The 12,454-nt window shown below is 36.8% G+C and overlaps 1 protein-coding gene across 1 annotated transcript in view; it reads right to left on the reverse strand.

Moving 5' to 3' along the window:
- The window catches only part of LOC107227614 (dynein axonemal heavy chain 2), a 732,784-nt gene that overhangs the window by 431,102 nt on the left and 289,228 nt on the right, over positions 1-12,454 (reverse strand). The window contains exon 15 of the mRNA XM_046746102.1: positions 9,297-9,585. Within this exon, the coding sequence (XP_046602058.1) occupies positions 9,297-9,585 (289 nt within the window). The remainder of the gene's footprint in view (positions 1-9,296; positions 9,586-12,454) is intronic.

Raw genomic sequence — 12,454 nt, forward strand, 5'->3', positions numbered from 1 at the left:
ATATTCTCGTCTAGAGTCGGAATAATAACTAAAGAGAATTCAGCTCATAGTGTCTGGTCACGTAACAGGGGCCTATACCAATTACACCAGTCTCCTTGAAAACTCTCTCTCCCTGCCAAGATCTTTAAGAAGCATGACGTAGTAAATCGTTCCTCACTACAAAGTCTTGTTAAATTTTAAAGCAAATAAGAGCTATAACAATTTTGTAACATAAAGTGCGTGTGAAAAAGTATCAGAATAATCATCAAATAAAATGTAAAGTGGTATATTTAAACAAATCTTAGCACCCGTCGAAAACATAAAATACTTCAGGAATATTATCAACCAAACTATCGCAAGCTTCATTCTGATAAGTTGCAGCCAGCAAAAGGTATTTCAACTTAAATATAATAAAAGTAGAAAGCGATTTACTTATGTAAACAAAAAACAGCAAAGTCAATTCAAAGTGACGAAAGACGAGATATATGAATATGTGCGATTAAACTAGAATAGCAACGATTCGTACATACAATTTTAACTGTACACGCATTTTTTTTAGATCTGATGATTGATATTTCCATGTGAATGAACGATTGAAGGAATGACCGGATGAATGCCGATATAATGTTAAGCTATAAAAATGATTTGAAGCTCGAAAGGGTCATATAAATAAATTCTATACAGTCTTTCAATTTACCCGTGTGATTCAGGTTTAGAGAATTCAAATATGGAGAAACAAAAATTAGATATATATATTCCTAAGAACAATGTTACAACCCTCTTCTTACTCCGCTACTTCTTGCAAAATCAATCAATTTTCAATTAGCTCACTCCGGCACATAAAGGCAAAAAAAAAAAAATCCAATAATTTTATTGTGGAATGATTATTGGGGCTAGACAAATATTTCAATAATATATTGAGTAAATGAAAACCATCAACTAATATTTATCTAGGCTCTACATGAGTTTACTATACAAAAACGCACCTGAATTCAACTTTGGAGCTGAGTGCTTGCAAATTAGTCCTGTGAAGAAACCGTTGGAATTCCCCGGCACCATACGTTGTCCCTTCAGCTTCTGTTTCAGCCTTCCCGCAGCGGTTTTTTTAATTTTCACTGTTCGTGCGACTTTCTGGGACTCCGTCGTTGCTTTCCATTCTGCTTTACGCTTTTGCCTGGCATCTCGTTGCTGGCTCATCTTTTTTGCAATATCTGCCACCTTCTCAGACCTCACTCAAATCGTTGCCTTTTGAGCATGGAGCACTCCAATGTTGAACTCAGCAACTACGGTTGCTACTGCTAATTATATTCTCTTTTTGGAGATGAATGTCTCTTTCGAGATTTTTCACCAGATCAGGGAGTGCAAGCTTCCGTTAGCATTCTGTGTCGCACCTCGAGCACAACGGGCTAGTAGATCATTGGTCGACAGGCGTTCGTACAGAGGCTTGAGTTTTTCGACTACTCGCGGATTGAGCTTTGGCCACATGTTTTCATGGCTTTCCGGCTCTTTTCCCTTGACCACACTTCTGTTGTAGAAACACCACGAGTCTGGTCCAGTGAGGCATTGCTCGTGATGAGAATTCCGGTCGGTTGACACGCAGTGGCTAATCCTTGCATCTATTGCTCGTTACGTGAATGGTATGTGAGGAATATTTTTACAATAGCATTTCTGTAGTAATTAGTCAAGGATAAAATGGTCGCCTCCTTGAGTGTGCTTGTATCGCACCCCCCAGTGTTACTCCATCCACTTTCCTGTCTTTCACGAGCTTCCGGAGTCCGGTGCCCATTTGTTCCACGATGTGATTCACACACTTCTTCTTTGTGACGGAAACATCGTCTCCGTATGGGACGATAATCTCTGAATGACTAAATGTATTTGTGTCTTCGTCGGATAGAATAGTCTGTCCCACAAATACTCTACTGCCTTTGTTTCTATAATGCCAGAGAATCCGCTGTAGTTTTTATTGCACTCTAATTTGTGACCACCTTGCCACACTGCAAAATCAGGCGAAGTAGTATTCAGTTGGGTTGTGACAACGACAGACACCTGGAGGTATTTTGAGAGTACCTGGTAATCGATGGCCAGTCCAGTAAGGATGTCGATGATTATACCTACTCCGTCTAACGATATAAGGCCTCGTTTGTGCCACGTACCGTCGTAAGATACTGAGACGTCACGTAGTACCCTACTTTCCATTGAAGGATCTATTACTTTATGCACTCTTCTAATAGTTTTTCCAGCTTTCTCTAAAACTCTCGCTTTTAACTTCTGTCTCCACAGTCAACTGGTCCGCATGACTTTTGAAGCTACTGACGCTCGTACCTTTCATGCCCATTACGGTACAGAATTTTCCCATGCTTGAGTGCCCTAGTCCAACGCCGATCATTCCATCAACTGCTCGCCTGTTTATTTCGAAGGGTGACCTTGTTGAAGTGTCATTGGTTCGTGGGCTCGTGTAATTTTCACCCATTCGATAACCGCAGCTGTAGCATTTGATGACAAGCGAGTGCTGATTCGATTCATTTTAAGATGCAGATCTCTTCAAAATTTCCGTCCGAGTCGTTCGAACCACAAGAAAAATTTTTCACAGTTCGTCAAATCTATCGTTCAAAAATAGTATGGCAAACGCATTTGCGGAGAACAACTGCCAAACCACAGAAATTTTCATGCCTAGATGGTTAGATTATATGTCAAAATAATTAGTACGAGAGTTATTCGCACTCTTACCGACCAATGACGGCGTACAGGCAGCTCATTAACTTTGCGCTCTTTTATTTTCAAAAAATCATTGAACGGATCAACGGACTTCGACGAAAATGGTTAATCGAACGTTTTTTGTCGGATTTTGAAAAATTTCCAAAGCGGACCCATTATGATGGTCAAAAGTTGAAAAATTTCTTTATCGGGCCAAAAAAAAAACACGTCAACAAAAATATTTTAGCAATGTCAAATTTTTCCCAGGTGAGGGTCAATTCAAAGAATGTTTTTCCGTGAGAAACCAAAAATCAATTTTTCCGTTATTTTTTACGTAAATTTCACCGAAGTTTCCTCTTAACTCTATATCAATATTTTCAGTCACTGGCTTGAAAAACCATCGCTTTCATGAAGTGTTTTTTTTTATCGGTAACTATTATCAATATCATTTCCAAGAAACTCTATCTAGATTTTGATACAACACATGAAAGATAAAGTTTTTCATTCAGTATACGGTTTAGCACACATTTGAAAGTAATAATCTTTAATACATTTTTCTAATTCCTTTCTGGTAATCTACGGAATTGGTTTTTCAAATGTTGTTCCAAAACAAAAACCCATTTAAGAAACCATATCAATTTTTCTTTGAAGGTTAACACTAAAATAATAAGAAACTATCTCAAGTTATACACATTTCATCTCATTTCACGTATATGTCAATTTTTCCGCGGTACAAGATCCGTTCGGCAACTACAAAAGTGATAATACATTTTTTCAAATTTAAATTGTACGCCCAAAAATCATGGTAAACTGTCTGATGTTAGTGAAATTATGTGAAACACATAACCAGATGGCATTGGTCTGCATGGCAAAGGGGCAAGAAGGCACAAGTAGACCAGCACTTTCCTGTGATTATCGATTCTTTTACACTAAAATCACGGAACAGCATAACTGCATTAGGATGGGTATTGTGCAAGATAGCCTATTCCACACATATATCACGTTATGGTTCATTATTTCAGTTTTATCCTTTGTTAATCAGCTAAGCTTCATATTATGTGATTTAGTCATTGTAAAATTTATTAGGTGAGTGGGTCAGCCCCTTCATCCTTCCATCCGCCCGTTATCTGCCACCCGTAATCTACCATGACAAGATCTCAACGTTACGAAGTTATATCGCATTAAAGCTATCGAATATAATCGGTAAAATAATAATTATTCTATATGCTATTTGTAATTTTTTTTCCCTAATTTTCATTTTCATTGGAATAGAGAAACATTAAAGTACAAAATTGCAACTAATCCTAGCCACTGGCTTAGTGATGTTTCCTAATGAGTTGCTGTTAATAAGTTTAATTCGAAACGGATATATTTAAGTTCCACATCACGTTAACATGAAATCACTTGGCCTTAAAAATGCATGGCTAGAGTTCAATTTCGAAGTTAGGGAGTAGTTTTTTTAATTTTTGCTCACGGTATCTACGTATGAACTCTTCATCGCAAAGAAGTTATATGTATTTGTGGTGCAATGTGTATATGAGTACACAAAATATATTTTTGTAAACCTGCTACGTCTAATTCTTCTAACACTGTGACATTGTTTTGCGGATATTCATTCTATTGATACATATCTGTAAACATTTGATTTAGATGTCATCATATTAGAATATTCTGATCAGGCACTCATTTATATCCAGTTCGTTCCAAGTCATCAGTTAGGTCTTATGAATGATTCACAAGGAAAGCCCGCTAATTGTAACCCATGGGCTTGCACGAACTTCGCAGAATAAAAGAGTAAAAAATAAATAAATACGCATTTCAACTCATCTATAGACAATCGACCTTTACGAGAAACTGACTGTCAAAGTCTTAACGCTGCTCGTGAGTCTGCTCGCGTGCTTCGTGCTCAAGCGGATCGATGGTGCAGTAGCTAACGTTACGGCTTCAAAATTTTACGCCTGGTGTTTAGTCGTGACGAGATTTTGTTTTCATTTGGTTGGCAAAGTATGCTTCAGGATTATTCTTCATCTTATTCATGAAAACAAAAATGCTTTATTTAAATTACAATTCATCATTCCAAAGCAATTGTCTTTTGATCGGAAATACGCTACAGGGTATTAGGTTTAAAACTAATTGGAAATAAAAAATGTATAATAGTAAGTAGATTAATTTTTGTGCTTATTGTTACGTTATTACCATTCAATAGGATCCGGTGCATTTCTCGGGGCGATACCTCTCATAAAAACATTCGAAATCCAAGTATTCTGTATATCACGAGCAACGCTCGAAGGCACTTTTGCCGCAGTCACATTTCTCGGTGTTAATGTTTTCTGGAAAAGCAGCGTCGTTGAAAAATACTAAAAATTTTGCGTTTCGATGATAATTTTACGGCAAACCGTGCATACTGAATCATTTTCTCAATGCTGGCGCCTGCAAAAGATTGTCAATTAAGTTGTATGTTTCAATCACGTCACGTCTACTTGCAATATAAGACAACATTCACACCGAGAAATGTGACTATAGCAAAAGTGCCTTCGTTCATTGCTCGTGGTGTGCAGAGTTTTTATGTTTCAAATATTTTTATAATAGGCATCAGCCCGAGGAATGCACCGGATCCTCTTGAATTGTAATAATGTAATAATAAACACAAAAATTAAGCTAATCACTATTATACATTTCTTATTTCCAATTATTTTCAAACCGAATACTCTGTAGCATATTTCTAATAACGGACAAATGTTTTGAAATGGTGAATTGTAATTTAAATATAGCGTTCTTGTATTTATAAATAAAATAAAGAACAAAGACGATTTTTCTTGACCTTGGTGAATTGTTGAGTAATATTATTCTTGGATGTGAACGCCTTAAAAAAGTTTATTAACACCCCGTCTCTTATAAATGTTGACAAGAACATTCTGGATAAGATTAAGGAAACTAAGATCTTTCAGAAACATAACGAGGATTTACTTTTCTTGAAGGCAGACAAGGACAACACGACTGTTGTTATGAATAATCAAACGTATGAGGAAAAAATGTTACATCAACTCTCTAACAACAACACCTACAAAGTTGTTAGATTTGATCATACTTGTACCCTTCAACAGGAAGTTCAAAAATTAACGATGGATTGGTCCAAAAATAAACTCATTTCTGACCAACTTAGACGGCAAATTTCAAAAACTGATTATGTACCACCTAGAGCCTACGGGCTACCTAAAATTCGTAAACCGGATACACCGGTAAGAATTATAGTTTCTTTCACAGATAGTCCTACCATCAATCTAGCTTGCTCCCTTAGTAAATGAATTGGTAACAACATTGTCCCTCCTTTGTCACGTATCAGAGACAGTTTTGCTCTTGTTAAAGCTACCATGAACTTTTGTCTCCCACCTGATCATGTGTTGGTTTCGCTGGATGTTGTGTCAATGTTTACTAATGTTCCACAAGATTTAGCAATTAACGCGGTGAAGCAGCGTTGGCATCAGTTGGTGGATGAGATTCCTGTTCCACTCAATGAACTCATAAAAGCTTTACACATTTGTTTTAAGGCTGCCATTTTTAAATTTAATCAGAACAACTATGCTCAAACTTATGGTTTACAGATGGTCTCGCCGCTCTCTCCAATTTTGTCGGATATGGTTATGGATGATCTTGAACAATATTGTCTTAACAAACTGGACTTCAAGCCTCCTTTCTACTTCAGATATGTAGATGATATAATCACAGCGGTGCCTTCTGATAAAGTAGACAAAATGCTATCTGTGTTCAATCAATTCCATCCGAAATTACAATTCACCTCTGAAATAGAGTGTAATCGTCGAATTAGCTTTTTGGATGTTCTCATCATTAATGATAACGAGCTCATCAAAACTGACTGGTTCCATAAGGTTACCTGGTCACAAAGGTATTTAAATTTCCATTCTCACCATCCCAGATCTTACAAAATTGGAACGATTCATTGCTTGGTTGACAGAGCGATCCGACTCTCAAGTATGGAATTTCATAACAAAAATATGTCCTTAATTCATTAGGTACTACGTAAAAACAACTATCCAACTTCTCTGCTCAACAAACATATACAGGTTAATTACAATTCCATTTTGTCGTCGATCAGTTCTAACAACAACTATGATGCATCTGGTGCACAAGTTAATCAAAAAAACTTTGTTTCCATCCCATACGTTGCGGGCTTGTTTAAGTCTCTCAACAGAATATTCTCTAAGTATAAGATTCAATTTGTGTGAAAAAGCGCACATGATCTATCCTCTATGTTTGACTCTGGTAAGGATCCACTACCCCCGTGTATGCGTTCTTGTGTAGTCTATAAGATGCCTTGCAACTAATGCAACATGTCCTACATAGGTCAAACTAGTAGGCAACTACACACTAGGATGACTGAACATAAACGCAATATCCATAAGCATGAGGATAATCATACTGCACTGACTAGGCACGCTATCGATTTTGATCATTCATTCAATTATTCTCAAGCCAGAATTTTATACGTGGAACCATTGTATTACAATAGGTTATTGTTAGAAATGTGCAATATTGTTGCACATCCCAATTCTATCAATCGAAGACAAGATATCGAACATCTGAGTTATATTTACACCTCTGTGATACACCCAACGTAACTATCTATTACCGACTGAGCTTGCTCTCGATTTTACCTTCTTAACATTTTCTGATTTCTATTTAACCCGTTGACTCGGTGCTTGCTCTGATGATGACTGATATTTGTCTCCTCCCACTACATACTGGACTTTCCACATGAACAAAAGTGTTGTATTCTCTAAGCCAAAAAAAACTGTCGTTGTGTGTTTTTATTCAATTACCAACCAGGATGAATGCTTGGGAGTTTCGTATCGCTGTTGTTGTGTTTTTTAAAAATGAACTTTATGAGTTTTATTCGTTTATTCTAACGCGCATTCATTATTATACTAGTTGGTTGATTCCTCTGATGTGTATTAGCACAAACATTCCTTCTTATCACCTAAACTTTTCACATTTAATTTTGTTACAACTAACGTTGTACATTATTATAAAATTTTCTGTTCGTGACAGATGTTCTGAAATGAAATTGATCTGAGGAGGGCCCCCATCCGGGCTGAAACGTTAACACAAAAAAAGTGTTATATGTTTAGAACCTTCATATCCAAGAATAATATTAATAACATAAAGAACATTCGTGAAGCATGCTTTGACAATGAGAAAAAAAAATTTGTCGGGATTTGAACATGAAGCGCAAAATCTCGAAACCGTAACGCTAGCCACTGCATCTCCGATCCGCTTGAACACAAAGCACGGGTGGACTGATGAAGTGGCGTCGAAACCTTATGAATCATTTTCTCAGTACCGGTAGAGTGCCTATGAATAAGCAGGAATACGTGTGCGTTTACTTTCATTACTCTTTCAATCTGCGAAGTCTTGTGCAAATCCGTAGATTACAGTTAGCGGAATCTCTTCGTCAGTCAGTTTTCATCGATTGCGCAATGTGTCTGTCATTTTTATTTTTATTGAAGCTTATAAACCACTGATACAAAACAGTCAAAGACGCTGTTCTTCATGCGATATCAAATAAATATTCGAAAAAAATATTTGTTCCGTCGAGCGACAACACATGAGTTGTATTGCCAGACATGAATTGCCATGCAATTGCAAGAAGGCGTCCAATAGTCTTATAGTGATATTTTACGTCGTTGGTGAAAGGCCAATATTTAGCGGGAAATTTTGGTTATTTGTATTCATCAGCAAGTGTAAAGCTGTGGTTGCACTTGCGTCTTAGTTATCCAGACATACTCTTTGAACTTCTTTCGATTACTAACGCTTTTTCCAATATCATCTTTCATTTTTCATTAAAAACCACTATCCTGGAGATGAGAATACTTAAAAAATTACTGAAAGTGCTATACACAGGTTTGAATTTTTATTTTTTTTTCAAGACTGACGTAGCTTACGCGGCTTATATCTCACAAATCTTTGCTTTATATCACGTAAAATGTTATGTGAAAGAAGCAGACCAAATGAATGTTCACGTTCGAAATACTGCATGAGAACTGTTGCAATAATCTATACACAGGAAATTAATGTTGATTCTTCAGTGATAGTAGCAGATGTAATGAGAGTATGAACACATTTTGCATTTCATATTATCCATACTCTAACGATAAACAGTGATAACTTTAAAAACTTGAATACATTTTTCATGTAACTTATGCTTTACATTGAACGGTGAGCAATTTTTCGTGATAATTTTGAAGAGCATATTTGGAAAATGGTAATTATATTTTATTGGACCCGCCATTGTTCTGAAGTTTCTGAAGAATTCAAAAGTGCAGAGACCAATTACACCCGTACAAAGTAAGTTTACGAACTGTTATCATGAAAAATGAAATGTTATTTCGTCATAAAATTTTCAGTACCCTATTGTGTTGTACCTACTGGTCTGAAAATTTGTGGAAACTATTAATTAGTTAGTATTATATTTTGAATTCAACCTGAATTTTACATATAGCAGACAGATGACGTCTTATGAGTGTCCGAAAATATCTGTTTTTTATATCTCATTTTATGTTTGTGAATTCAGCCTAGTAATCTGTAAAAATTAGGAAAATCCTTACTTTTTTAGCCAACACACGCGTATTTTGAAAACCTTCACCAAACAGGTTGATTTCAGCAATCATGCTGCTATCTGGCACCATCATAGATATTGGGCGAAACATGGATTTAAGATTATCCGGAAGTTCGGTGCGTCCGGCATAACCAGGATTCATTGTAATGAATATTCCACAAGTATGTACCAGACCAATTTCACTTCCTTCAAATGTAAAGCGTATTAATTTTTGCGCCAGAGCAGTTAATATTGACAGTATCTGTTGCGCAACAACAGACAGTACTTCTATATTTATTCTGTGGAATGAAAGAATTCGAAGTTAGATGTGAAATGCTTGTGAAGTATTAGTGTTTTGAAGAAATATATAAGTCACCAGTTAAAAAAGCAGTTTGAATCAAAATAATTCATAAATTTATAAAAAAATATGGATCATGGTTACGATGACATACTGTAATGTAGATATTATTTTAAGTGTCTTTGCTCTATATTAAATGTTGCTCGGAAATTACGGAACTCCTCTTTTCGGAGAAAGGGATTTGGGACTTAGCCAATCTTTATATTTACGTTAACTAGGTGTAGCGTTTCTGTGAACCCGAACTGGGTTAGTTGCCAAGACCGCCATTTTTCAGACTAGGGCGTTTCTCAAGCGCTGAAGCTGTATTTGTCACAGACCCGGACATTTTTAGGCCCCAAAGCTGCGCAATTACTGATCACAGACTCTACAATGAACTGTCAAAGCTGTTCCACTCCTGCAGAGTCGGAAGCCTTGTTCCAAACCTCCCATTGCTTCTCTTTCCTGAATTTGTGATCGCCTGTATACTAGGAATTACAAACCACAGTTGTCCAACAGACTCGAGATCCTCGATTAACCAATTCTACAGTTGACAATTTACCAAAGCCGTTCCCTATCATCAGTCCGACCGACTGGCTTTTAGATTATTAGAATATTTGTCAAGCAGGCTGACAAAATTTTGGTAATCGATGTTTAGTCCAGAGTTGTAAATAATGCATTACTGTTTTCATTATACATTGCACTGTGTAATATGAAATGGATGGGTAATTCATTAAAAATTACTAAATTAATGTGTAAGGAATGAGTGCTCCATTACGAATAAAAAAAATAATGTGTAATGGTCGCGTATTCCATCACAAATACAGTGAACCCTATCGATAAATCCCCTCTGAATAGTGCCGCTTCCCCAGGTAGACATCATGAACGTTTTTCCCACTCCAGCGCGGAGAAGGAAGTATTTTCGGTATATTTGGGAGTGTCAGTAGTGGTTTATTAATAATTCGATTGAAAATATTGAATAATATTGTCTATTCTGTTATTCACAACAGCTTTTAACGTTTCCGCTTCCAATATATACTGTGACGCGGATTTTCGTTGCTACTTGGCGACCTGGAAAAGCTACCGAGAACTTACCGTGTGCACAATACGTTCCCAACTCGCGATAAAAGCTGAAAAAATTGATCTTACACAAGCCTCTCAATCGTCAGCTGCGCTAATCCTCGGCTGTACTCATCTGCACTACATAGCTCATTGTCAGTACCGCGGAGAAGGGTAATTTTGTAGAGAAAAAGAATGACCTGCTGGAATAATTGTCTCTGAAGACGGTACTTGGAGAAAAACAGGGTTTTCGTCGCTCCAGGGTGTAGCACCTCTCATTGGAATGTTATCTGGTAAAGTTGTGGATGCTATGGTAAAGTCGTAATTTTGTAAGATGTGCCAATTTTGTGATATGATGTCATGCGTCTAAATGTACAGTAAATCATACAGGAAGTTCAGGGAAAATGGAAATTGATGGAATTGTTGGGATGTTTACAAGATCTGAACAATTACACGGCATAACGTATTTGTATTACGTTTGAGATGGCGATACAAAAACATTCAAATCTATAATAGAAGCACGACGGTACGGAGATATAATTGTGAAAAATAAAGAATGTATTGGACATGTTCAAAAACGCACGGGTGCTAGGCCCAGGAACACTAAAAAACAAAATAAAGGTCTCGGAGAGAAAGGAAAATTGACGGCAAAATTAATCGACGAATTGACAGTTTACTACGGACTGGCTATAAGAAATGATTGTAAATCTATCGCCGACATAAAGAAAAGTATATGGGTATATATATATTATCAAATGCTTGACTGACAGCGATCCTCAGTACTATAACTGCCCCACTAGTGCGAATAGTTGATGTACGTGGCGACAAACAGAAGTCGCAGGCTTTTTGGATTTATATACTCACAAGCCTGCACTCAATGCATCTGCAGCAAAAGCAATTAGACTGGTACATGAAACCCTTAGTAGCGGCATATTATTAGAGAAGTGTTTAGGAGGCTTTACCCAAAATAATAATGAGAATTTGAACACGAAAATTTGGAAAATCGCACCAAAAATATCATTTAGCGGAAACGTGTTTGTTGAAATTGCTACATACATTTCCGCTAGTATATTCAACGATAAGGCAAACACTTTTCTTCAAATCCTGCAACAGCTCAATGTCGTTATAGAACCAAATGCAGTAGCAGCTTGCGAAGCACCGGACGACACACGTTTGTCTGTTTCACGCATCCGAGCTGAAAATGCAACAAAAGAGGCTAGAGTTGCTGGAAGAAATTAAAAAAAGGATGCTGAGGATACTGTCAATGCCGAAGAAGGCGCTTCATATAGCGCAGGCTTGTACTGAAGTAAATGAAGTCAAATATATCGCAGACAGGGCATGCCAATTTCAATTGCAAACTTTGAAGCCGTTTTCTCACAAATTACATTTTTTGACCTCGTGTACGTCATAACTCACGAACCGAGGTTCAGAACGCTTTCAAATTTATACAGTCACTTTCTCATACCATACCCTTAGATGTGAACTACCGATGATAAAGAATGTACAACTCAATTTTTGTTTCTTAAATAATATGTTCCTAAAAATTGAGGTCAATAGTTTGATGGTCCCAACTTCTACGATTTTTTTTTTTCAACTGCATTGTTTGTTCACATCAAAGATACACCTATGACGATGAATAAAAACTTTTTTTTTCAGATTCTCCGATCGACTGTAGTGATTTACACCACCCACGCGTACGTGGAACACCGTGGTTCAATTACGAGCGAATAACTCCGCCATTTTGGGACATTTAAGAGGTTTTTTTTTTTTTTTTT

The sequence above is a fragment of the Neodiprion lecontei genome, chromosome 7 (assembly GCF_021901455.1).
Source record: "Neodiprion lecontei isolate iyNeoLeco1 chromosome 7, iyNeoLeco1.1, whole genome shotgun sequence".
NCBI classification, from domain to species: domain Eukaryota; kingdom Metazoa; phylum Arthropoda; class Insecta; order Hymenoptera; family Diprionidae; genus Neodiprion; species Neodiprion lecontei.